A 23,479-nucleotide genomic window follows, 5' to 3' on the forward strand; every position below is an offset into this window, starting at 1 on the left:
AGAGTGAACCAGCAGATGGAAGATCATTCCCTCCCTCCCTCCCTCCCTTTGTCTCCTTCTCCCCTCCCACCCACCCTCTCTCTCTGTAATTCTGCCTTTCATATAAATAAATAAATAAATAAATAAATAAATAAATAAATCTTAAAAAGAAGAGTAACAGAGTACCCAGGACTGAACCAGCACTCTGATAGGGGGTAAGTGTGGCTTAACCTGCTGTGCTACAATGCCTGCTCCAGTAGCTGATTCCCTAAGTCAGCTCTGCATTCTAGATTGCACAGTGTCCAGCGTCAGAGACCTCCATGCCTGCTAGGGCTACACAAGCCCTCTTGTGTCCTATCCCTAAGTCAGCTCTGCATTCTAGACTGCACAGTGTCCAGCGTCAGAGACCTCCATGCCTGCTAGGGCTACACAAGCCCTCTTGTGTCCTATCCCTAAGTCAGCTCTGCATTCTAGACTGCACAGTGTCCAGCGTCAGAGACCTCCATGCCTGCTAGGGCTACACAAGCCCTCTTGTGTCCTAAGGTAGCAGGGCTCAATGGTTTAGGAAGAAGCTGGATTTTGGATGACAGCTATATATTCCCAGGGTTATCTTCCATAATAGTCAGGTACTGAGAAACTATTGCACCAAAATAAGTTTTAATTTTATCTCCATTTTCCATGAAGTTTTGGATTTATTTATTTTGGAAGGAGACACAGACATGCACACACATACACACCACACACACACACAGCTCCCGTCTATTGGTTCACTCCCCAAAGGCTCACAATGGACTGAGGCCAAAGCTGAGAGCTGGGAGTTCAGTCCAGGTCTTTTGTGTAGGTGGCAGGGTCCCAAGTACTTTGAGCCATCACCTGCTTCCTCTACAAGTGTTATCCAGGACTCAAGCCCAGGCACTCCATATGGCATGCAGGTATCATAACAAACATCTCAACTGTAAGGCCAAACACCTGTCTTTCCATCAACTTTTTGAAGTACTCTCCTCTTCAAAGGACAGCAGAAGTCCCCAGAACCATTAAGTCCTGAGTTGGAACTTACCGGAATGCTACAACTTGACATTCGGAAAAGTAACTCTTGACGCTGCTGTTTTGGAAGAGCTGGTTGAGCTGAAAGACAACGCAGTGTTTCTTAGGTCAGAACCCCAAGCCGGGTGGCAAAAGAAGTTAGAGCCGCTAAGCAGACATCTCTTATTTTTTTTTTTTATTTTTCTTGTTTCAAAAGCACTAGCCCAGGTATGTGCAGCAGAGTGCATCCTGTTTCAGAGTATGACTTGGCTGTGTGACCCTGGGTCAGTCACCGACCCTCTGTGCCTGGTACTTAATGTGTAAATGGGAATAAAAACCTGTCTCTGTGAACTCTTCTAAAAGGTCATGTCTGAGTACTCAGTATGCTGAGGTCAGCCCCCACCTGGGAAGAGAATGGACACAACCCCATTCTCACCGCGTCCTCAATACTTCTTTTGTTCCACTGGTATTTGGCACTGCCTTCCTGGGCTATGTCTTGGGAGTAGAACAGGTTGGTGATGGTGAAATTCAGCTGGAATTGCTGGGAACTGGGACTTCTTGTTGGTTTTTCTGTAGGTAGATGAACTGCTGGCCTCACTTCTAGAAGTAAAAAAAAAAAAAAAAAAATCCCATATCAAGGGAGGTTTCACGAGAGGTCATCCAAGCCAGCCTACTTATTCCTGGCAATGTGACCTGAGCTAGGTTTTTAAAGATGGGTTCCAGAAGGCCCCCATCTACCTGCCCACCTTGCAGTTAGCTACCAGTCCATGTGTCCAGCTCTTGCTTCCACCATGCATTATGAGAGTTCATTGCAACACAGAGAGGAGGAGGTAAGGTCTGTCTGGGCAGGTGCTGCTCACCCCAGTGGGCATCTGTCATACACCTCACACAACTCTTCTGAAACTTTAGATTGATGCTTTAGTTTCCTAGTGGGTCTTCCTGCCTCTGGCCTTCTTCCTTCCAACCCATCTTCTATACAGTGTCCAAAGGAAGATCTTTCTAAAGCAAAACTCCGAGAATTTGTGTCCCTCCTGAAGCCATTCCAGTACCTGCCTCTGTCCTTGGCTTTATCAGTCCCTTTCCACTAGCGAAGGCATTCTCCAACCACAGCAAGCCTCTTATGACTTCCCTGTGTATGCCACAGTCTTTCTGGAATCTTGGTTATAGATTCACGGAGCACATCCTCTGTCTTTGTCCCCTGGCTGGGTCCTGTCTCTCACCTTTGTTCATCACTCCCTACAGCAAACTTTCCAACACAGGGCTGTGTCTCTCCTTGGGCTTCCCAGAGTCTCTGGAAGTCCCTTCATTATAGCAGTGTCTGTTTACCTTCACTATGTATTTCTTGAATCTGCTTGGAAGGAAGTGGATACTACGGCAAGTGAAATGGTCCACATAAGGAAAAACAAATGTGTCACACTCACATAGAAGCCAAAAAAGTTTTTATGACAGTGGGAGGTAGAATAGAGGAGACTAGAGGCTGGGAGAGGGAGGTAAAAGGGGAGATAGAGGGAGTTTGGATAACGAGGCCTGAATCAGAGGCATCTAGTATTCTATAGCACAGCAAGGGTGACTACTGTTTAAAATAATCTATTATATGTTATCTAAAGAATTAGAAGAAAGGAGTTTGAAGGTTCCCAACACAAAGAAATGATCAATGTTTAAGAAAATGGAATTAAAAAGTACTCAGATTCGATCATTGCACATTACATGCATGTATTGAACTACCATATAGCCATACTCTACCCCATAATTGTGCATATTATGTTCTACTTTAAAAAAAAAAGCTATTTGGTGAATGAGTGAATGTATGACTCATAACTGGGAGACCTAAGCAAAGAACTCAGGATCCTCCACATCTGGGTTTGGAAAAATTTACCTGGAAAAAGAAATGACCATTGCCTTGAGTGTAATTGCTACATGTTCTCCTCCTGCTTCTCTTGGATGACCCATTGCCTGGGACATCAGCTTGGACCTGCAGAATGTCCCCTTCTCCCATCTCGAGCCGCTGCGCATTCCAACTCCAGCCTTCCTCAGAGCCCCCATCTCATCCAACCATGAACCTAGCCTCCCCACCTCATACCTGTCACATGCAGATCCATCAACTGGTAGGTGGCGCCCAGCCAGTAGGATGAGGCATTCGAGGTCTTTTCTAGAAAAACTTGCTTCACCAGGTTGGGGTCCAGATTGGAGGAGAACAGTGCTTTCATAGTGACCAACAGAGAGCCCGACCTAGTGACAGAGACCGTGGGGACTCAGCCAGCACTCAGCACTAGCAGTATCTCACATTGTTATCTTTAAAGAGCCAGAGACCTAGGGGAAGGCAGTAGGGGTTTGTCTAGCTACCTCCTTCCCCATTCTCAAGAATAGATCCTGACTAACATGGGGAAAGCTTCCAGGAATTAGAGCTAGCAGCAATAACAGTTACAATAATGAACATGTGTTGAGCAGTTGCTGTGTATCAGGACCCCTCACCATCACTCTGGTGGTGAGTATTATTTTAAGTGTCCCTATACTATGGGGCCACCATTGTGGCACAGTGGGCTATGAGTGCCCATATGAATATGCCATATGAGTGCTGGTTCACATGTTGGCTGCTCTGCTTCCAATCCAGCTCCCTACTAATGAGACTGGGAAAGCAGTGGAAGATGCACTGAATACTTAGGCTTCTGTCTCCCAGGTTTAAGCCCCTGATGGAGTTCCAGGTTCTTGGCTTTGACTTAGCATAGCCGAACCCTGGCCGTTGTGGCCATTTGGGAATTGAACCAGCAGATGGAATATTCTCTCTCCCTCTGTCTCTCCCTCTCTCTGTACCTCTGTCTTTCAAGAAAATAAAATCTTTTTTAAAAATAATTCTTCCTATATTAAAGATGAAATGAAGTTTGGACATATTCAAGGTCAGTTCTGTATCACAGAACCCCCTCCTCTTCCCCGGTACAGATGTCTTGGTCCCTTCAGAGACCTGGGCTCAATTCCCAACTTTAACAGTCCTTGGGAAACCCATTTTCCTTCTCTGAGCCTTGGTTTTCCCATTTGAACAATGGGGATGATTGTTGTGTCCCCCTCCCAGGGGCTATCGTGAGAATCCAGTGAGATGGTCATGCAGGGAAGTGTTCAGCAGATTGATGGCCCCAGTATTATTATTGGGCTGATATTTTGAGTTCTTCACATCAAAAAGTCTTTTCTAAGAATCCAGAAGCAAAGTAGGCAGTGGTAGGGTTTGCAGCCACATGAGGTGAGTCCCCTTCCACTACCCTTAAATCTATGGAAGTAAGATGGAGTAGCTGACAGGGATGTGGAGTGGGAGGAAGAATGGACACTATGTTGGAGACTTCCAGCTGATGGACATGTCACAGAAGCTCAGAGACACAGTTCACCAGCTCAGACAATGCTTCTGTGAAAGTGGATGGTACCAGGGCTGGCATTGTGGCACAGCAGGTTAAGCTACTGCCTGTGACATCAGCGTCCTATATGAGCGCCAGTTTGAATCCTGGCTGCTCCACTTCCAATCCTGCTCCTTACTAATGCACTCAGGAAAAAAAGCCAAAGTTGACCCAAGTGCTTGGGCCCCTGCCACCCAGTCATTTGGGAAGTGAACCAGCAGATGAAGATCTCTCCCTCTCTCTGCCACTCTTTGAAATAAATAAATAAATAAATAAATACAAATCTTTTTAAAAATGAATGGTTCCAAGATGAAATTGTTTTTGTTAGACCTGGACAAAATTTGGGCCAGGAAGTCATGAGGAGGGGCAGGCTCCTTCTTGCCTGCCTGAGATAAGCACTTTGTCAGGGTCTTTCTAGAGGCGCACTTACACTGCATGCTCTTCATGCCTTGCAGGTGTGCACAGAGCTGTGGGACAGAATTTGCCTTTAGCATTCCTCAAGACTGCAACAATTCAGACAGAGTACTGCCCACAGACCACTCAGCCAGCCATGGTACCTCCACCAGCGAGCTGAGGCCCCAGGCCTCCAAGACCAGCGAGCTCAAAATCCAAGAGGCTTACATAAAGCCTTTCCCTTTTTGCCTTTAAAGCTTTCTGTTTGAGGACAACATTGTGGCATACTGGGTAAAGCTGCTGTCTATGGCACTGGCATCCCATGTGAGTGCCAGTTCAAGTTCCAGCTGCTCCACTTCCTCTCCCTGATGGTGTACCTGGGAAAGCTGTGAAAGATGGCCCAAGTCTCTGGGCTCCTGCACCCAGGTGGGAGACCCAGAGAAGGCTCCTGGCTTGCTCCTGGTTTCAGATTGGCCCAGCTCCTGCTGTTGCGCCTATTTTGGGGGGTGAACCAGTGGATGGAAGCATGTGCTCTTGCTCTCTCGCTCTCTCTTTCTCTAACTCTGCCATAAAAACTAAGTAAATGAAAATTTTTTAAAAAACAGGAAAAAGAAAAATGTTCCCCTTGCCTCAACCTCCTTGGATATGCTCGTAGTTCACTATAGCTGTGTACTCCCCATGTAACGCTATTCCTTAAAAAAAAAAAAAAAGCCATTATTCTTTAAAGGTTCTCTGTGTTTTTCAGCCTGGCACTTCCAGCCTGCAGAACTCACGTTAAGTTGGTGACTAGGCATGAGTTGAACACGTCTCGTAGTTGACTCCCTGTGTAGAGTCTGGTGACCTAGAAGGATGACATGTAAGGAGAGTGTGTGAGATGGACAGTTCTTGCGGGTGGAAGGGCCTCTGGAGCCTGTAGAAAGGAACCCAGACACTGAAGCAAAAATAGAAAGCAAATCATGGCTCCATCCCTAACTTATTGTGTGACCTCAGGGACACTGGGCTCCTTTCTGAGCCTCAGTTTGGCCATTTGGGAACTGAGGAAGTCAACCCAGGCACCATCTGCAGAAGCTGAGAAAACCCAAAACATGCAGATAGAGAGAAGAATTGAAATAATCACTTGATACATATCACTATGGTTTGAGTTTGATCTGTCCCTTCTGAAAATTATGCTGGAGCTTAATTTCCATTGCAGAGTCTGAAGAGGAAGGGAACTCCTACTCTGACTGTAGTGAGCAAAGGTATAGTATTAGGAGGTGATTACAACTCAATAGGGTCATCAGGATGGATCCCCCACAAGTGGGTCCTGGTGGCCTTCTGAGAAGAGGGACAGAGACCAGGAGACACAGACACATGCACACTTCCTGTCTTTTGCCACATAATGTCCTGCATTGCCTCAGGACTCTGCCAGTCAGAAGGCCATCTCCAGACAGAACCCCTTGATCTTGGACTTGACCATGAATCAAAACAAGAGGCAGAAAGACAGAGACAGACAAAGAGCTCCCACCCTTTGGTTCACTCCCCAAATGCCAGGGAGTCAGGATCTCTGCCTGAGTCTCCCGTGTGCATGGCAGGGGGCCCCAGTTCTTGAGCTATCGCTGCCGCCTCCCGGGTGTGCACTAGCACGAAGCTGGGGTCAGGAACAAAGCTGGGACTTGAAGCCAGGCACTCTGATATGGGATGTGAGTGTCCCAACTAGCATCTTAACTTCTGCCCCAAATGCCTGCCCCCTCTCTTCTGCATAACTGATGGAATCTGTGGGATTGTGTTGCTGGCGACAGAAAATGGACTAGAAGAGTTGTGAGTCAGATGGGGCAGTGAGGGGCTGGGCAGAAGGCTGCACCTTGTCCTGGATGTCCGTCATCAGAGCAAGGTACTCCACAGAGCTGGGATCTGCCTTGCTGAGGTTCCAGTTGATTATGTGGAAATCAAGCTGGTACTCGCTCCAGATGGGTGCCACGTGCTGGGGTGCATAGCCTAGAACCACAGAGAGAAAGCAAAGACAGGAGCCAATCTTTCAGTTTTTGCACAGAGCCAGGATGGCCCAGGGAGGTCCCCTGCCTGCAGACAAACTCAGCCAAGATCAAGTCTGCTTGTTGGGGGTGGCAGGGGTTCCCAAACGGAAAGTCACTCTGAAGTGGAGGAAGGTGCAGTTTCCCAGGAGTTCTTCTGAATGGAGCTTTCTTTTTAAAAAATGTTGTGTATCAGTTTTAGTTATTTGAGAGACAGAGACAGACAGAAATCTCTCATCTGCTGGTTTACTCCCCAGATGCCTGCAGTGGCCAGGACTGCGCCAGGCTGAAGCTGGGAGCTGGGAAATCAATCCGCATCTCTCACATGGGTGACAGGGACCCAAATACTTGAGTCATCACCCCCTGTCTCCTAGGGTGCACATTAGCAGGAGTGGTGCATTCCAATATGGAATTGCCTGCAGTTTAACTGCCACCAACTAATCTTCAGTTGAATTAAATGTGGATTTTTCAGGGGCAGAAATTGTGCTTCTATCTCCATATGCAGCACAGAGCTTGGGGAAGCACAGTCAACCATATAGGAGTATGTGTTGAATGAATGAATGTGATGGTGATGGGGGGGGCGAGGCTGGGATGTTTATCTATCATTTGCTCATTAATTCACTCATTCACTCCATACTGTAATGTGCCAACATATTGAAAACCAGGACTAAATTGCCATACCCTACAGACCCAAATTTTGCAGAGCTCACATTTAAGAAATGATCAGATAAGTCAACAAGGAATTAGAGTAAAGTACTGGTCACTGATGCCCATCTAGGGACTACGGGGCCATGTACACAGGGTGTGCCACCCCGGGACTGACTGGCACTTGGTGCTATGTCATAGGGGTCTCCTCTGCTTTGCACAATGCCTTGACTGTATGCACGAGAGCAGTGCTGGGAAACCTTTCTTCTGCCCGGGACTATGTGGATATTTATAATGTCATTCACAGGCCACACAAAATTAATCACCTTACAAATTAGCCTGGTATAGATTTATTGAATTCCGAGTCCCTCCTGCAGTTGCCTTGGCAAGGCTGGACAAAAAGATTTTGAGGCCTTCTCTGGCCCATGGGCCAGATGTTCCCCACGCACACACTGGATGCTAGAGGCACTTCCCCCAATTGTGACCACTGACAATGTCTCCAGATAGTACCTAATGTTCCCTGGGGAGCAGAACTGCTCCCCCCTCCCCAGGCACAGAGCCCCAGCACACAGGGACCGTGTACAGAAGAACCCACGATTCTGTCCCAGAGGATCCCAAGGGCCAGGCATTTGAGTTTGAATTAAAATTCGTCATGGATGAGCCTGGAGGGCATTAGGCTAAGGGAAATACATCAGAGAAAGACAAATACTATGTGATTTCACTTACACACAGAATCTAACTTGTGGAAGTGAGTAGGATGGTGATTACCAGGAGCAGTGGTGGAAGAGAGAATGGGTAGATATCGGTCAAAGGGTACATGCTTCCAGTTATAATAATGAGCTGTGGGGATGTATCATAAGGCATAGTAACTGTCATCAATAACACTCCACAGGGAGCCTTCAAAAGTACATGGAAAAACCTATGCATGGATTTCAATATGGTTTTGGCACCCAAATAAACTTATCTTTTAATTCCATTTTTCCATGAATTTTTAAAAGTACTTTCATATAGGATGCTTGAAACTTTCTAAGGGAATAGACCTTAAATATTCTGTCTCTTACACATATACACACAGTAACTGTGTGAAGTTGTAGATGTATTAGCTGGCTAGGTTGTGATAATCATCTCACAAGATGTACCTATAGATAGGTGGATAGACAGACAAATGGATGAACAGATGGACAGAAGGGCCAAAGGATATATCACACTAGCACACTGTATATCTTAAATGTGTACAATTCTACCTGCCAGTTGTATCTTAACAAAGCTAGAAAAATCAGTGAAGGAGAAATAAAGAATTACAAAAATAAAATTCATGACATTAATGTGGTCAAAGAATCTCATGCTTATTTGCCTAAAATAATGGGAAGACCCTCCAGGGGTAGTGTGGAGAAAGGTGTCCCCTTGCCAACTCTGGGGCTGACTTTCTGGAGAGGAAAGGAAATGGAACAGGGACAAGTGATGGTCACTGTCAATCCAAGTTCAGCATCACCACTCACCATTGACAAATAGGCTGTCCTTGTCCAAGCTGTACAGGCCCAACTGGGTGACACCATGGGTCAGCTGGCTCAGCTCTCCATACAGCTGCTGCACATCCAGCACCAGGTGCGTGGGGTCAGGGCGATAGGTGCAGATGACATCCACGCTAGTGCCCACCCTGTCCTGCTCAGACCTAGGGAGAGAGGGATGAGGGGTCTCTAGAGAGGTTCTGAGACCTCTGGGGTTAGGGACCAGAAGTAAGGAGCAGCACAAGGGAAAGAGAACAGACTGAGAAAGGAGCGGTCACAAAAAAGAGGGGGTGGGAGTTACCTGAGAGAGGTCAGTCTGCAGCCTGAGTAGGAGGGACCCAGGCTGCTGTTCTGGAACATGGATCCGAGCTGGGGAGAAAGCAGGAGGCGAGTAAGCAGGATGGAGGCACAGGATTTATCCCACCAGGAAATGCTGGGGCCAAGATCTCACCAGATACAGCAGGGTCCGCTCAGTGGAGTTGAGTGTGGCTGACCCGTTGCCCATGTCTGGTGAATAGTGGAGGTTGGAGATGGTGAAGTTGAGTGTGAAGGTCTTCAGGGTGTGCCCTGTGGCTGCAGGAAGGTAGGGAGAGATGGCCTGAGAGCAGGTCACAGTCCTGTTCCCATTAGCATCTGTCACCAGCAGCAGGCCCACAACCACCACCTGTTCTGTGGCCATCCAGGTCAGAAACTATGTAACTCCTCCCCTGTGAGTAGCACTCATCCCATCGAAGTGTTCTTCTCTCTTTGTCCCCGTCCCAGCCCAGGTGTTACCTTCTCTTACCTGTCCTAGCACCCCAGGACATTCGCTGGATGCCTGACCTAAAAGACGCTCCCTACACTGAACACTAGAAGAATCTTGCTGAAATGGAATTCTCATCAGGACTTGCGCTCCGGTGCTGCCTGTAATTCCCTATGCCCTTCAGTGTTAACATGCAAGCCCCTTGGCTCGGCATTCAAGGCCCTTCCCAGCGTGGCTCCTGCTGGCCTTTCAGCCTTACTTGTCCATCCACACTGGAGTAAGCTTTATGCCTCATGCAAACCAACTCCTCTCCATTCTCCCACGTGCATTGTGCTATTTCTGGCCACTGAGCCTTTCCTCATGGAAACCTCTCTGCCGGGAACACCCATCATGCCCTGCTTGCCTGGACCATCCCTACCCATCTTTGAAAACTCAGTTTAGGTGATACTTCCTCCAGAAAGCCTTGTCTCCTCCATATTAAGCCAGGTGACTCTCCCCAAAAACACCTGCCATTGTTTTATAGTGGACTCCTTGTCTCACAATAGGGCAGAGATCTGATTGAATTGCTAATTGAATTGCTAATCCTTGTAAACAGGATCATCACTGTGACACCAGAATCCTCACTCCCTGGCTTCCCAGCTCTCATGTGACAATCAGCCGCTGGCGGTATGGGGCCGAGGAACTTCCCTTGGGGAGGAAACGGGGCCCCCAGATACCTGTGGTGGCTTCTGGCCACACAGATGTTGATGGAGAAGTCGGTAATGCAGTGGCTGGCTCAGGAGCTGTGGAAAGAGTTATCATCAGGGAGGGACCGAGCTCCCCCATAGTGGGAAAAGCCTGGACTTTTAACAGTGGTTGTCCATTCTGAGGCTACCATTCAGTTATATGCAGGTGGCATATAACTGAGAATGAGAAGAGACTATATGAGAGGGTGAGTGATCAAGCCAATGAATGAAATTAACCTGAGTGGGCGAGTGGGTGAGCCAGAGAAAGGCTGAATAAGGAGGAAAGATGAATGAACTGGCAGAAAAGCCAAAGGGATAAGTGGACAATGAGAAAGAAGAAATGGACAAGTGGAGGGTCAGAAGAGAAGGCAGGAAGAAAAAAAACGAGAAGGAAAAGTTGGAAAGATGGAAGGACAGAAGGAAGAAGGGACAGAGGGAAGGAGAAGAAGCAGGCGAGTGGGCAGGATGGCTGGATGGAAGCATGGGCAGGTGGGTGCAAAGACCAATGAAATGAAAGACAAGCAAGTGAGTAGGCAGGAGAATGAGTGGGCAGATGGATTATCAATGGAAGGAGAGAAGAAGAGAGGAGAAGCAGGTGAATGGGCAGAAGATGGGTGGACATACGTGTGGATGGATGGACAGAAGGAAGGATGAACAGGCACGTGCCTGGGCGGGAGAACGAGTGGACAGTAGAGAAATGGACAGGAGGGCGATATCTAAGATGATTGGAAGGGTGAAAGAAGGGATGGCTGGAAAGGTAGATGAGCGGATTGCTGGATGAGAATGGGAAACTTCAGCAGGCTCTCGAGTTCACAGCTTGACCACAACAACGCCCCTCCCAGAGACCCTGGAGCTTCTGCTCTTGGGAGGCATGGCCCACAGAGCTGTCATTGGACCCCAGTTCCTATCTCTACAGGGAACAATTATTCAAAGACCTTCAACCTAGAGGGGCAAGGCAAATTCAGAGCACCAATACCATGGTTACAGGTGACAGGCCAAGGACTCGGCCTTCTTCTTCCCTCTGAGACCTCGGCCCTACTCAGGAGACTGAGTTTGGGGAAAACTCCCTCTGTGAGTAAGGAGAAAGGTGCCAGGCCCGCAGAGGTTGAAATGGGCACAAGATTCAAAGACAACATACTTGTAGGAGGCTCATCTGGCCCACGTTCATTGTAACCTGCAAACAAATAGATGAGAGTCAGGGCAGGTAGAAGAACAGCCCTAGGTACTCCCTGCCTTTGTCCATGCAGTGCCCTGCCTGGATGATCTCCCTTCATGCACCTGGTGAAGATGTACTCACCATACAAGATTTGACTTAAATGTCACCTCTTCTCAAAAAAAAAAAAAAAAAAAAAAAGATTTTTCTGATATTTCAGTTAGTACCCATTCTTCTCTGCCAGTGTCTCCAACATGCTCCCAACAAGAAGCCGCCATTACATTTGTATTCACATATCTATCCTCTCCATACCCATCCATCCACTCCACCATCTGCCTTTCTATCCTCCCTCTAATCTATCCCTCCATTCAGCAAACACTTACTGGAGGCTTACTATGAGGCACTCAAAAAGTTCAAGAGAAAATGGGTATAATAGATAGGTGTGTTAGGGACTAGCATTATGGCACAGTGGGTTAAGCCACCACCTGTAATGCTGGCATCCCATATGAGTGCCAGTTCAAGTTCTGGCTGCTCCACTTCCAATCCAGCTCCCTGCTAATGTGCCTAGGAAAGCAGTGGAAATGGCTGGAGTTCTTGGGTCCCTGCCACCCACATGTGAGACATGGATAGAGCTCCTGGCTCCTGGCTTTGGCCTTGCCCAGCCCTGGTTGTTGCAGCATTTTGTGGAGCGAACTAACCATTGGAAGATCTCTCTCTGTGCCTGTCCCTCTTTCTATATATAACTCGCCTTTCAAATAAATAAATAATGTTTTTAAAAATGGTTTCTTTGACATCAGTGCTGATGCACAGAAGGTTAACCTTCCGCCTCCAATGCTGGCATTCCATATAGGTGCCAATTCAAGTCCTGGCTGCTCCACTTCCGATCCAGCTCCTTGTTAATATGCCTTGGAAGGCAGTAGAAAATGACCCAAGTCCCTGGGCCCCTGCACACATGTGGGAGACCTGGAAAAAGCTCCTCGCTTTAGCCTGGCCCAACTCCAGCCATTGCAGCCATATGGGGTGTGAACTAGCAGATGGAACCTCGTTCTCTGTCTCTGTCTCTCTCTGTATAAATCCTTTTTTAAAAAAGGGTTTTGTTTAGGTGCAAAAAATGTTTGGTATCCATGCCTATGAGAGATCTTCAAAAAGTTCATGAAAATGCATGGTATGGAAAAAAAAACTGCATGGATTTCAACAATGTTTTTCCCCTAAACAAGCCTATTTTTAAATTCTACTTTCTATAAACTTTTTGAAGTCACTTCATAGTGCTGAACAGAACAATGCCTGCCCGCTCTGGCATTTACCTTAGAACAAAATGCACATAACCTATCTCTGTTCCTGGCACCTGGCTTATAGTGGATGCCCGATAGATGCGGAGCAAACCAACAAAACAAAGCACGGACACTGTGTGGTTGGCGAAGGGACCAATCCCAAACAGGCTCCTGCAATGTCCAAATCAAAGGGACCAGTGTCCAAATCAGGACATCAAGACCCAGACCCTGGGGGCCAGCACTGTGGCGTAGAAGGTTAAGCCTCTGCCTGCAGTGCTGGCATCCCATTTGGGCACTGGTTCAAGTCTTGGCTGTTCCACTTCCAATCCAGCTCCCTGCTAATGGGCCTGGGAAAGCAGCAGAAGATGACCCTAGTGCTTGGGCCCCTGTACCCACATGGGAGACCCAGAAGAAGCTCTAGATTCCTGGCTTTGGCCTGGCCCAGCCTTGGCCATTGCAGTCCTTTAAGGAGTGAACCAGTGGATGGAAGATTTCTCTCTCTGTGTCCTTCTCTCTCTGTATTTCTGACTTTCAACTGAATAAGTGAAATAAAAAAAAAGATCCAGACTGGCTGCAAACTTACAGTGGCAGGAACCATGCCTCAGTTTCCCTTTTTGCTGTAATAGAAGCCATGGAGGTCCAGGACATCTCCCTGTCTGCCTCCTGGGGCAGTGGTGATGACAGGCATCACACTGGTGCTGAGGGTGGAGAGGGTAGGGAAGCTCGATCCTCAGCTATTTCACAGCCTCGCCTCCTCTCGCAGAAGCCCACAGAGGGGACACCATCCTGAGGGCTGTCCCTTCCTAGTTGTCTAGGAGTTTATGCTGCCTGCCTGCCAGGGGACCCACCCAAGAGGGAAATGCACCCCTTGGCCAGGGTGGAAAGCAGGGAAGGAACACAGACGTATCCTCTCTCCCCAGGTTTCCCCCAGAAGCACTCCTCTGCCACCCATAGTCATAGAGTGAAGCCAGACATTGGGTGCCAGCACCCAGGACTCTACCTGGGTCTCACTGCCCTCCCTATACACTCACCGCAGGGAGCTGTCTTACCCATCTGGGTCTCAGTTTCCTTCATCTATGAGATGGGGTTAATCAAGTGTCACCCTCACAAGGAGGCCAAGGGGGAAGGGTTAGTGGTCTCCTGAGTCTCCTGCCTACAGAACCATACAGTGGACCCCCCTCATGGGCTGCTCACCGTCGATGTGCAGGCTGTCTTTGTCCAGGAAGTAAGGGCCCAGCTGGGTGATGCCTCGGGTCTGCCAGCTCAGCTCATGGAACACGCGCTTGGCAGACAACCGCGGGCTGCCAGGGGGCCAGCGGTAGGTACACAGGATGTCCACCTGTGTATGGGCATGGTTCTTCACAGACCTGGGGAGGGACAGGCACACCTTTGAGAGATATAGGCCACCTGGACAGGCCCTCATAGCCTCTACTGCAGCTCTGCTGAACCGTTCCTAGATTCCCCACCTGGCCATGCTCAGTCCCTCAGGATCTGTGCATCTGTGGTTACTTCTGCCTGGATGCCCCTCCCCTGCACTCCTATCCTGGGTTACTTCCTGGTCATCCTTTAGGTCTTAGCTTTGACAGTTCCTCCTCCTCCTCCTCCTCCTTCTTCCTGAACCTTCCCAGGCTGCCTCCGGTGCCTCCTCTGGATTTTCCCTAGTCCTACATAATTCCTCTGTCGTAGCACTGGGTGCCCTATTTGTAATCATAAATTATTTGTCCCTGTGGCTTCTAGAATGTGGCCTCCATGAAGGCAAGAGATGGACCTGCCCAGGTCACTGTTGACAGGTAGAAGCTCCAGTGCCTAATGCATTGACTACCCCTACACAAAAAGCAAAGTCCAAATGGATGAATGAACAAAATCTGTTCACATACATACAGATGGAGTATTATTCAGCCCTGAAAAGGAAGGAAATCCTGACACAACATGGATAATCCTTGAGGACATGTTAAGTGCCATAAGCCAGAAAAAAAATAATACAGTGCATGTTTGCATTTATAGGAGATTCCTAGAATCATCACTTTCATAGAGTGGTGGGCGCCAAGGCCGGGGAGAGGGGATGGGGAGTGCATGTTTATTGGGAAGATGAGAATGTTCTAGATATGGTTGGTGGTGTTGGTTGCATAACAGTGTGAAAATGTTTAATACTTCTGAGCTGTATACTTGGTTAAGATAGTAAAAAAGATTTAAGATTTATTTATTTGAAGAAGAAAGAGATTATCTTCCATCCCCTGATTTACTTCCAAAATGGCTGCAACAACCTGACTGATCCAGGTCAAAGCCAGGAGCCAGGAGCTTCATCTGGGTGCAGAGGCCCAAGCACTTGAGCCATCACCTGCTGCTTTCCCAGGCACATTAGCAGGGAGCTGGACCAGAAGCAGAGCAGCCAGGACTCATTGAACTGGTGCTCTGGGATAGGATGCAGCCATTTCAGGTGACAGCTTAGCTTGCTATGCCACAATGCTGGCCCTCAAGCTGATAAATTTTATGTTATATGTGTTTTTACCACAAATTTAATGAAATAAAAATCCTCCAAAAGTATACACAGTTAAGACTCTGTGGTTGTCTTGAATCTCATCTTCTCCCTCCTTCCCTCCTCTCCTCCGGTCACAGTGGCCTCTCTACTTCCCACTGAATATGCCAAGTTCATCCTCACCTTAGGACGGAGGTCAAAAGTCACCCTAGGGGACTGGCATTGTGGCATAGCGGATGAAGCTGCCATCTACAACACCAATATCCCATATGGGTGCGGGTTCAAGTCCCAGCTGCTCCATTTCTTATCCTGCTCCCTACTAATGCACCTGGGAAAGCAATGGAAGACGGCCCAAGTCTTTGAGTCCCTGCCACTCGTGCGGGAGTTTCAGGCTTGTAGCTTCAGCTTGAACCAGCCCTGGCTGTTGTGACCATTTGGGTAGTGAACCAGAGGATGGAAGATTGATTCTCTTTCTCTCTCTCTCTCTCTCTCTCTCTCTCCAACTCTGCCTTTTAAATAAATAAGTAAATCAAAAAAAAAAAAAAAAAAAAAAAAAAACCCAGACAGTGGCAGTGGCAATGGCTTCACAACACTGTGAATGTCATTGATGATCAATGCCACTGGGTTACAAAACTCCTATCAATGGAGACTCCACTGTGTTACAGTGGGGAATGAAGATGATAAAATAAATGTCTTAAAATTAAAAAAAGAAGATGGGGTGAGCTTTTGGCCTAACAATTATGATACAGCTTTTTAAGACTTTTTAAAGATCCCATGTTGGAGAACCTGGGTTTGAGTCCCAGCTCCACTCCCAATTCAGCTTCCTGCTAATGCACACCCTGGGAGGCAGCAGCTGATAGCTCAGGTAATAGGGGTCCTATGCGAGAACTAGATGGTTTCCTGGCTCCCTGCTTTGGCCTGGCCCAGCTCTGGCTGTTGTGGGCATTTGGGGAATAAACCAGCAGATGGGAAATATCTCTGTTTCTCTCTGCTTTTAATACACACACACACACACATGAATTTTTAAAAATTGCATTGTCACAAAATAAAGAATTTAAATAAAACAACAAAGCAGTACAGCCCCGGGGACTTGGAAGTCCATGTCCTTTCTTGGTGGACTGTGGGTCGGGGAGGAGGTGGGGAGTGGGAGTCAATTCTCACCTTAGCATGATGACCCTGCAGCCAGCATATCGGGCACCCAGACTGCTCCTCTGGAACAAGGGGCTGAGCTGGAGAGGGCAGAGGGAACCAGTGTTGGTCAGGGTCAGGCAAGAGCCCCAGGATGGGCATGGAGGAGGTCCAGGGGAAGAGAGAAGCAGCATCTCACCAGGTGCTGCATGAGGGTGTCTGTGATGTTGAACTTGAGGGAGCCAGGGCGGCCCATGTTGGCAGAGTAGCGCAGGTTGTTGATGGTGAAGTTCAGCGTGAAGGGCTCCTCACTGACCTCATCAGCTAAGGAGGTGGGGGTTGGGGGGTAGGGAGGAGAGAGAGACACAGCTCACAGGACTGCTGGGGATGGGGGACAGCTTATGCCCCAGGGTGGGGCTCCCAAGGGCCTCCTGTATATCTCCCAAGAGATGCTAGGGTGCCTCGTCAAAGCAGACAAGTACAGCAGCCAAGGAGGCACCCTTAATGATTGGGGGACCAGTGGCCATTGCCATGCAGATACAGGGAGGGTGGGCACTGATGGTGTTGGTCTTACCAAGGAAGAAAGCCTCCTTATCATGAGGCTCCATCTCTCTCTCTGCCTCTCTCTCTCTCTCTTTCCCTGCCTCTCCATGAACCTCCCTTCCACTCTCTCCTCTGCCCTTGCCCCTGCAGCCAGGTGTGACAATCTGCTACACATTGGTTAGAGCAGCCACTATGCCGGTAGCCATAAGTAACCCCTCTGCACCCTGATTTACTCATCTGTAAAATGGGCTGTGACAGTGGCTCATTGTAGTGATTCCTTCCTCAGAGGCTGTTGTAAGGATTAAGCCAGTTAATCTCTGTAAAGTGTAGGAGCACTTCTGGGCACAGAGAAGACACTATGGAAGTGCTCATTATTCAAAATACACAAGTGCATGCCTTCTAGCCACTTACTGTGTGGAGCCTTGGAACAAATATGAGCTAATATTTAAGGCAGACCTTGGAAGGAATGTTTCCTTCTCTTCTCTCCCTCCCTGTGTTCTGTTCATCAACTTCTTTTTTCTTATCTTCCCCTTCTCTCTCCAATCATATGTACCCCTCCTACCCTCCCTCCATTCTGTCTTTCCATCCATCCTTTCCTTTCTTACCCACCCATCTATTCACTCATTGTCAATCCATCCACCCATTCATTCATCAGTCCATCCATCCATCCAGTCATTATCCACCCATTCACTAATGTATCCATTTATCCATGTACCCATCTTTCCTTTGTCCCTCATCGCCCCTTCTTCTGTGCCTGTTTCTGTCAATACTTCAATCTGTCCTTCTCCCAGCCAAGCCTTTCCTTGCTTCCTTCCTCAGTCTCTTTTTTTCACCCATCCATCATCTTAACCATCTTTCCTTCCTTTCTTCTGTTTATCCATTTTGTCTTCCTTCTTCCCTTATCCTTCTTCTCCTCCGTTCATCTCTTCTTCCTTCCACCCATTCACCCATCCTCCCTCCCTTCCTCCTTAGAGTCATTACATCTTCCATACACCTGTTCATCCTTCTTTTCTTTTATACCTGTTGAATCATACATACAAGGGCCCAGGAGACAGAGAGATAGGATGAACCAAAGATTCTCCTAGATATTTCCCTCACTAAGGGGACAGGAGATGAGTGAGAACCGCTGCTCCCCAACACAAAAGCGGGTACAGGACCCAGGAATACTCACTGCTGGTAGTTGGGGCCATGGCTCCATAGGTGTAATCTGCAGAGAAAAATGTGAGCAGGAGCTGAGTGACATCTGGGTAAACAAAAAGGATTAAAGATGAAGACAGGATTTGGGGACTTCTCTGGGAAAAGCAGGGGAGAGGAAGCATTGAAGGGATGTTTCTGAGGGAGGCAGCCAGGTGTTGACATTGGAGGTGGCTGGACCATGTCATTGTGCCCATGGTGCTTTTGATTCAACACAAGGAAGATTGAATCCAGACCCAGAGGAAGAAAACCATGGGTCAAAGGTCACTCTAGAGAGATGAAGACCTTGTTCATAGCTTCAGAAGACACAGGATTCCAAGCAGGAGAGAGCACGTGGCTGAAATATGCATAGCCCCTTACCATTGACATAGAGACTGTCCCTGTCCAGGGCAAAGGAGCCCAGCTGGGTGATGCCATAGGTCTCTCGGCTCAGCTCCCAGTACAGCTGCTCTCTGCGCAGTCCAGGGTTTAAGGGGTCAGAGTGGAAAGTGCAGACAAAGTTCACACCAGTGGCTGCTCCTCCCTTCTCAAGGCTGGGGAAGGAAGGACACAGGAATGTGGAACACTAGTAGGGGTCCTGAGCAGTCTGGGCGTGGAAAGCAAGAAAGTGGAAGGCAGTGGGCTGAAAGAGATGCTGATGGGGCTAGCTGTGCAGTCTGGAGGGGCTCTCCTAACTGTCTCTCATTGCAAGGGAGATAGAAAACATTTACATTAGAATTTATAGAGAGGATGCGTGGTTTTCCCCTTTGTCTCATTTAAAACAGACTATGACCTGGATTCCAAACACTAAACACAGTGCCTCCTTCCTAAGCTACTGAATGCTCAAGTGTTTGCAACCCCTGCACAGGGAACAGGCATGAAGGAGTCATAGTGGGTGCTGGAATGTTGTCTACAGTGCCAGAGCCCCTGATGGCTGGTGTCTGGAGGTCCACCCAGCCCGATGGGTCAGTTCACTCTCTAGGGGTCTCACCTGAGAGCGGCCAGGCTGCAGCCAGTGTAGAAGGTGCCAACACTGGTCCTGTTGAATAAGGTCCTGAGCTGGTGGGAAAAGAGAGGGAGATGAATGAGGAGCACTGGAGGGCTGAGGGGTTAGGTGGGCAAGTGTGAGGCAGGGCTGGTGGTGGCCATCAGGATGTGGGATTCTTACCCGGTGCTGTAGGATCCTGTTGGTGGAGTTGAACTCTGAAGAACCTGAGTGCCCCATCTCCTCTGTGTAGTGCATGTTGGTGATGGTGAAGTTCAGGGTGAAGGGTACCAGGCTCAGGCCAGTGGCTGTGGTGGTAGAGAAGAAGAAAAGTGTCCAGTTTGGGCCATGATAACGACCCAGGTTTCCTCTGGTCCTAACCATCAGGCACCAGCTGTGAACTGAGTATAGCTATGAGCTGCAGGAGCTGAAGCAGAGAACATTCTGTAATTCCCAAGACATGAGACCCTTCATTCATTCAGGGGGCATTCATTGAGTACTTTATGTGTGCAAGGCTCTGTGCTGAGATCTGTGGGTCCACAGATGAATAGGACATAGTCTCCCAGTGTGTAGCCAGGGAAGTAACTAGACTATCGTGCTTTGGGGGAAGCTCAAGGTGTGGTACCATGCAAATTTAGGAGGGTCACCCACCAATGGATGAGGAGCGCTTCCCAGAGGAAGCGCCATTTCAGGGGTGACCAAAATCATGGGCAAGAGTTAAGCAAGTAGGGAGAAGAAACAGCCTGGACAAAAACCCAGCAGAAGGACAGAGCATGGTGCATGCAAGGAACAAGAAGTGCTTTTGTTATTGCCATTAGGAAGTGCAGAAAGTGAGAGGGCAGAAAGGGGAGGAGCAACTCTGCAGCACACAGATGTGAAAGGGACCTGTAGGCTGCATGGAGTCACCACAGGCTGGCAACAAGACAGGAATCACATGGACACATGAGCACTGGGAAGGGTGCTGTACATGGGTATGGGAATAGGTCAGCATGGAGACTGCTGCAGGAGTCCTAGCGACAAATGCTGTTGGCCCTAGTAAAGACTGAACAATGCAGATTCAGAGAAAGGAAGGGCTGCAGAGATAGCCTGGAGGGAGAAGAGATGAAATCTGGTGATGGAGGAATGCGGAAGGTGCACAAAGGAAGGGTCAGGATTGGCACATTGCCTGCGTCTTTGGTGATGACGGGAAGGAGCAAGTTTGGGAGACAGTGATGGCATCAGGGTCAAAGACCAAGGGGGCCTGAATGAGGCCCAGGAGGAGGAACGTGGACCAGGATTCAGGAAGTGCTGTGTGGTACAGGCTGGACCCAGATGGACCCTGAACTATGTTGGTCCCTGGAATCCACAGAAATGAATGAGTTCCTTGGAGAACATGGGTGAGCAATGAGAGAAGAAGTGATTGGGCACAAATAGTTTAGTAGTAAGTTATTTTGGCACCGATGGAGCCTGAGACTGTCCTACCTGTGGGCCTGGTTGGGGGAGATGGAACCAGAGACGATGACACGGAGGATACAATGGTTACAGCTGCTGAGGAGTTAAAAAAAAAAGTGTCATATCATTAAGGGAATGAGGATAGTGGTAATGGCTGTAGATATAAAAACCTTTCTATGCCCCCCCCCTGCTTAGAATTAGGGCATCATATTCTGGTGTGTTTAGGGGAAGGGCAGGGTGGGAAACAGAAAGAGGGGTTGGATGATTGAGCAACTATTATTACTCAGTGGAAGAGAGGCGGTCACAGGGACACAGGGGTCTGGGATACTCACTCTTGGGAGTAGTGCTTGAGGTTGGATGGGTGTAACCTGAAAAGACAAGGAGAGCTGGTGAGGATGGGGGTAAGGGGAGATCTGCAATAAAGAGGCCACTTGGCCACTGGGCATTGGACCACTAGAGAAAGGGCCACTGGAGAGGGAGCCACTGGAGGGTGAGCCACTAGAGAGATGGTCTGTTGATGATGGGACCATCCCAGCTGTGGCTCATTAAAAGGAACACAGCGCCCCCGGCTGGCAGGCAGAGGACTTGCTCTGATATGGGGCCCAGGTGGAAATGAGACCTGAGTGCAGGGATCTTTTGCAGCAGTGCCAGCTCAGTGACAAGGAGATTTATTTATCACTGAGGTAGACACAGGCACCTCAGAGGCTTGGAAGGAAACACCCGAATTATGGACCTGGGACTCTGTCTCCCTGAACATGCCAGGGCATTTGGGGGGAAATAGGTCTCTATTCCTTTGAGGCCAGAGGCGGGCTGGGGTGGAGAATGGACACGATGCTCCCCTGGCCTCCTCCAGCCCTGGGGGCTGGGACTCAGGTGCAGGCAGTGTGCAGGCTTCAGAGACTTAGAAAGCCCGGATACTCACTGCTGGAGGTGGTGGCCTGGGTCTGATGGGTATACCCTGCACAGGGAGAGGGAGAAAGGGCTAGGGGAGTGAGGGATGAAAGAGAGAGAGAGGAAGAGAGAGAAAGAGAGAGAATGAATGTGGAGCCTGCTGAGCTGCAATCAAGGGTGACCATCCCTTACCGTTGACATAGAGACTGTCTTGGTCCAAGGCATAGGGCCCCAGCTGGGTGACGCCGTGGGTCAGTAGGTTCAGCTCCCAGTACAGCTGCTCTCTGTCCAGCCCAGGGTCTGTGGGGTGGGCTCGGTAGGTGCAGATGGCATCTACTCTGGTGGCTGTTCCATCCTTCTCAGGCCTGGGAAGAGGGAGTTATGGGGATGACAATGAATGGATTTGCCCAGGAAAGGAGTCCAAAGAGTTCTGGAGTCCGGGCAGGACGGAGCTGGCAGGAGTGACAAGGCCAGCAGAGAAGTGAGAAGCCAGACTTGGACTCGGGAGTGCACCAGCTTCTAGCCAGCCTGGTACTGAGCAGGGTTGTGGGTACCAGATTGTTTTTCTAAATATACATATATATATATATATATAAAATTGCAAATAACTAAATCTGACTGAAACAAGCAAATAAGTAGATTCAGAGATCAAAGCAAGTGGAGAAAGCATGTTTGTTTTGAAAGACATCTTGGGGATAGAACTTAAAACCCAAAGGAGATGCACCCATTGGTACAAGGGCAACAGGGAGGAGATTCAGAAGGAAAGACCATGGGGCCAGCATTGGTGTAGCAGGATAAGCCACCACCTGGATTCCAGCATCCACTATGGGCGTCAGTTTGAGTCCCAGCTGCTTTTCTTCCTATCCAGCTTCCTGCTAATGGCCTGGGAAAGCAGCAGAAGATGACCCAAGTGCTTGGGCTCTTGCACCAATGTGGGAGCCCCAGAAGAAGCTCCTGGCTCTTCAGCCTGGCCAGCCCTGGCTGTTGGGACCATTTGGGGAGTGAACCAGCAAATGGAAGACATCTCTCTCTTTCTCTTTCTCTAATTGTGCCTTTCAAATAATTAAAAAAAAAAAAAAGATGGGAAGACCAGGGTAGGGCCCGTCCTGCTGTTGAACTCTGGTGGTCTGTGAGGGGAGTTAATATCAGGAGGTGAAAGCCCCTGGTTGCTGGAGCCAATGCCTCCTGAACTCCTTCTCTGCTGAGGACACTCATGGGGTGAGGGGTGAGGGAGGGAGGAAGCCAGCCAAAGTCCCTGGGACCTAGGGCCAGCAGGGCAACCCTGGCCAAGTATCCTAAGGCCTCACCTGAGCAAGGTCAGTCTGCAGCCAGAGTACAGGGAGCCGATGCTGGTGTTCCTGAACAAGGGCCCAAGCTGTGGAGGAGGGAGACAGAGATGGGCTGAGAATCAGGGCAAGGCAATCACCATCAGGCAGAGCGGACACCAGCAGTGTGCAAGAGGGCAGGGAGGCAGGGCCTGGCACCAGGACCCAGGACACCCACACAGGGTGGGAGAGGCAGGAAAAGGGCTGGAGGGTGAGTGGGCATGGCTCTCACCAGGCTCTGCAGGAACCTTGCTGTGGTGTTGAATTTCCAGGGGTCTGGAGGCTGCATGGCCTCTGTGTAGAGCAGGTTGGTGATGGTGAAGTTGAGAGTGAAGGCTACCAGGGCTGGTTCTGTGGCTGCAGCAGGGGAGGGAGAGGAGAGGCCGTGCTGAGTGAGGCCAGCTGCAGGCACAGGAGCAGGCAGGGACTAGTGCCCTAGGCCTGTGTCCATAGACTACCTCACTGGTGACCCTAGCAACAGCTGGGAGACCCAGTGCTGGAAACATGGGCTGTGGACACTAGGCCGTCACGTGCTGCCAGTGAAGGCAAGGATGGCTTGCAAGCTACCAAGCTCAGAAGGAGAGACTTTACAACCTAGCATGCCTGCTTAAAGGATGTCACTGAGTCGTCCACCCACCTTCCTCCTTCCATCCGCTCAACACTCTTTTAGCAGGCATTTCTCTGCTGCCAGAAGTGGCC

General features: G+C 49.1%; 1 protein-coding gene across 1 annotated transcript in view; it reads right to left on the bottom strand.

The window, feature by feature from the left end:
• The window catches only part of MUC16 (mucin 16, cell surface associated), a 113,630-nt gene that overhangs the window by 7,049 nt on the left and 83,102 nt on the right, over nt 1–23,479 (bottom strand). The window contains exons 45-66 of the mRNA XM_089316342.1: nt 23,013–23,137; nt 22,763–22,830; nt 21,648–21,820; nt 20,897–20,932; nt 20,595–20,660; nt 19,317–19,441; nt 19,140–19,207; nt 18,530–18,702; nt 18,147–18,182; nt 16,632–16,756; nt 16,466–16,533; nt 14,023–14,195; nt 11,543–11,578; nt 10,396–10,461; nt 9,389–9,510; nt 9,239–9,306; nt 8,929–9,101; nt 6,616–6,749; nt 5,549–5,616; nt 3,083–3,231; nt 1,439–1,602; nt 1,037–1,104 (exon numbers count right to left, since the gene is read on the bottom strand). Coding sequence (XP_089172468.1) covers nt 1,037–1,104; nt 1,439–1,602; nt 3,083–3,231; nt 5,549–5,616; nt 6,616–6,749; nt 8,929–9,101; nt 9,239–9,306; nt 9,389–9,510; nt 10,396–10,461; nt 11,543–11,578; nt 14,023–14,195; nt 16,466–16,533; nt 16,632–16,756; nt 18,147–18,182; nt 18,530–18,702; nt 19,140–19,207; nt 19,317–19,441; nt 20,595–20,660; nt 20,897–20,932; nt 21,648–21,820; nt 22,763–22,830; nt 23,013–23,137 — 2,284 coding nt within the window. The remainder of the gene's footprint in view (nt 1–1,036; nt 1,105–1,438; nt 1,603–3,082; nt 3,232–5,548; nt 5,617–6,615; nt 6,750–8,928; nt 9,102–9,238; nt 9,307–9,388; nt 9,511–10,395; nt 10,462–11,542; nt 11,579–14,022; nt 14,196–16,465; nt 16,534–16,631; nt 16,757–18,146; nt 18,183–18,529; nt 18,703–19,139; nt 19,208–19,316; nt 19,442–20,594; nt 20,661–20,896; nt 20,933–21,647; nt 21,821–22,762; nt 22,831–23,012; nt 23,138–23,479) is intronic.

Source organism: Oryctolagus cuniculus, chromosome 16, assembly GCF_051225735.1.
Source record: "Oryctolagus cuniculus isolate XC-2025 breed Fujian yellow rabbit chromosome 16, ASM5122573v1, whole genome shotgun sequence".
Classification (NCBI taxonomy): domain Eukaryota; kingdom Metazoa; phylum Chordata; class Mammalia; order Lagomorpha; family Leporidae; genus Oryctolagus; species Oryctolagus cuniculus.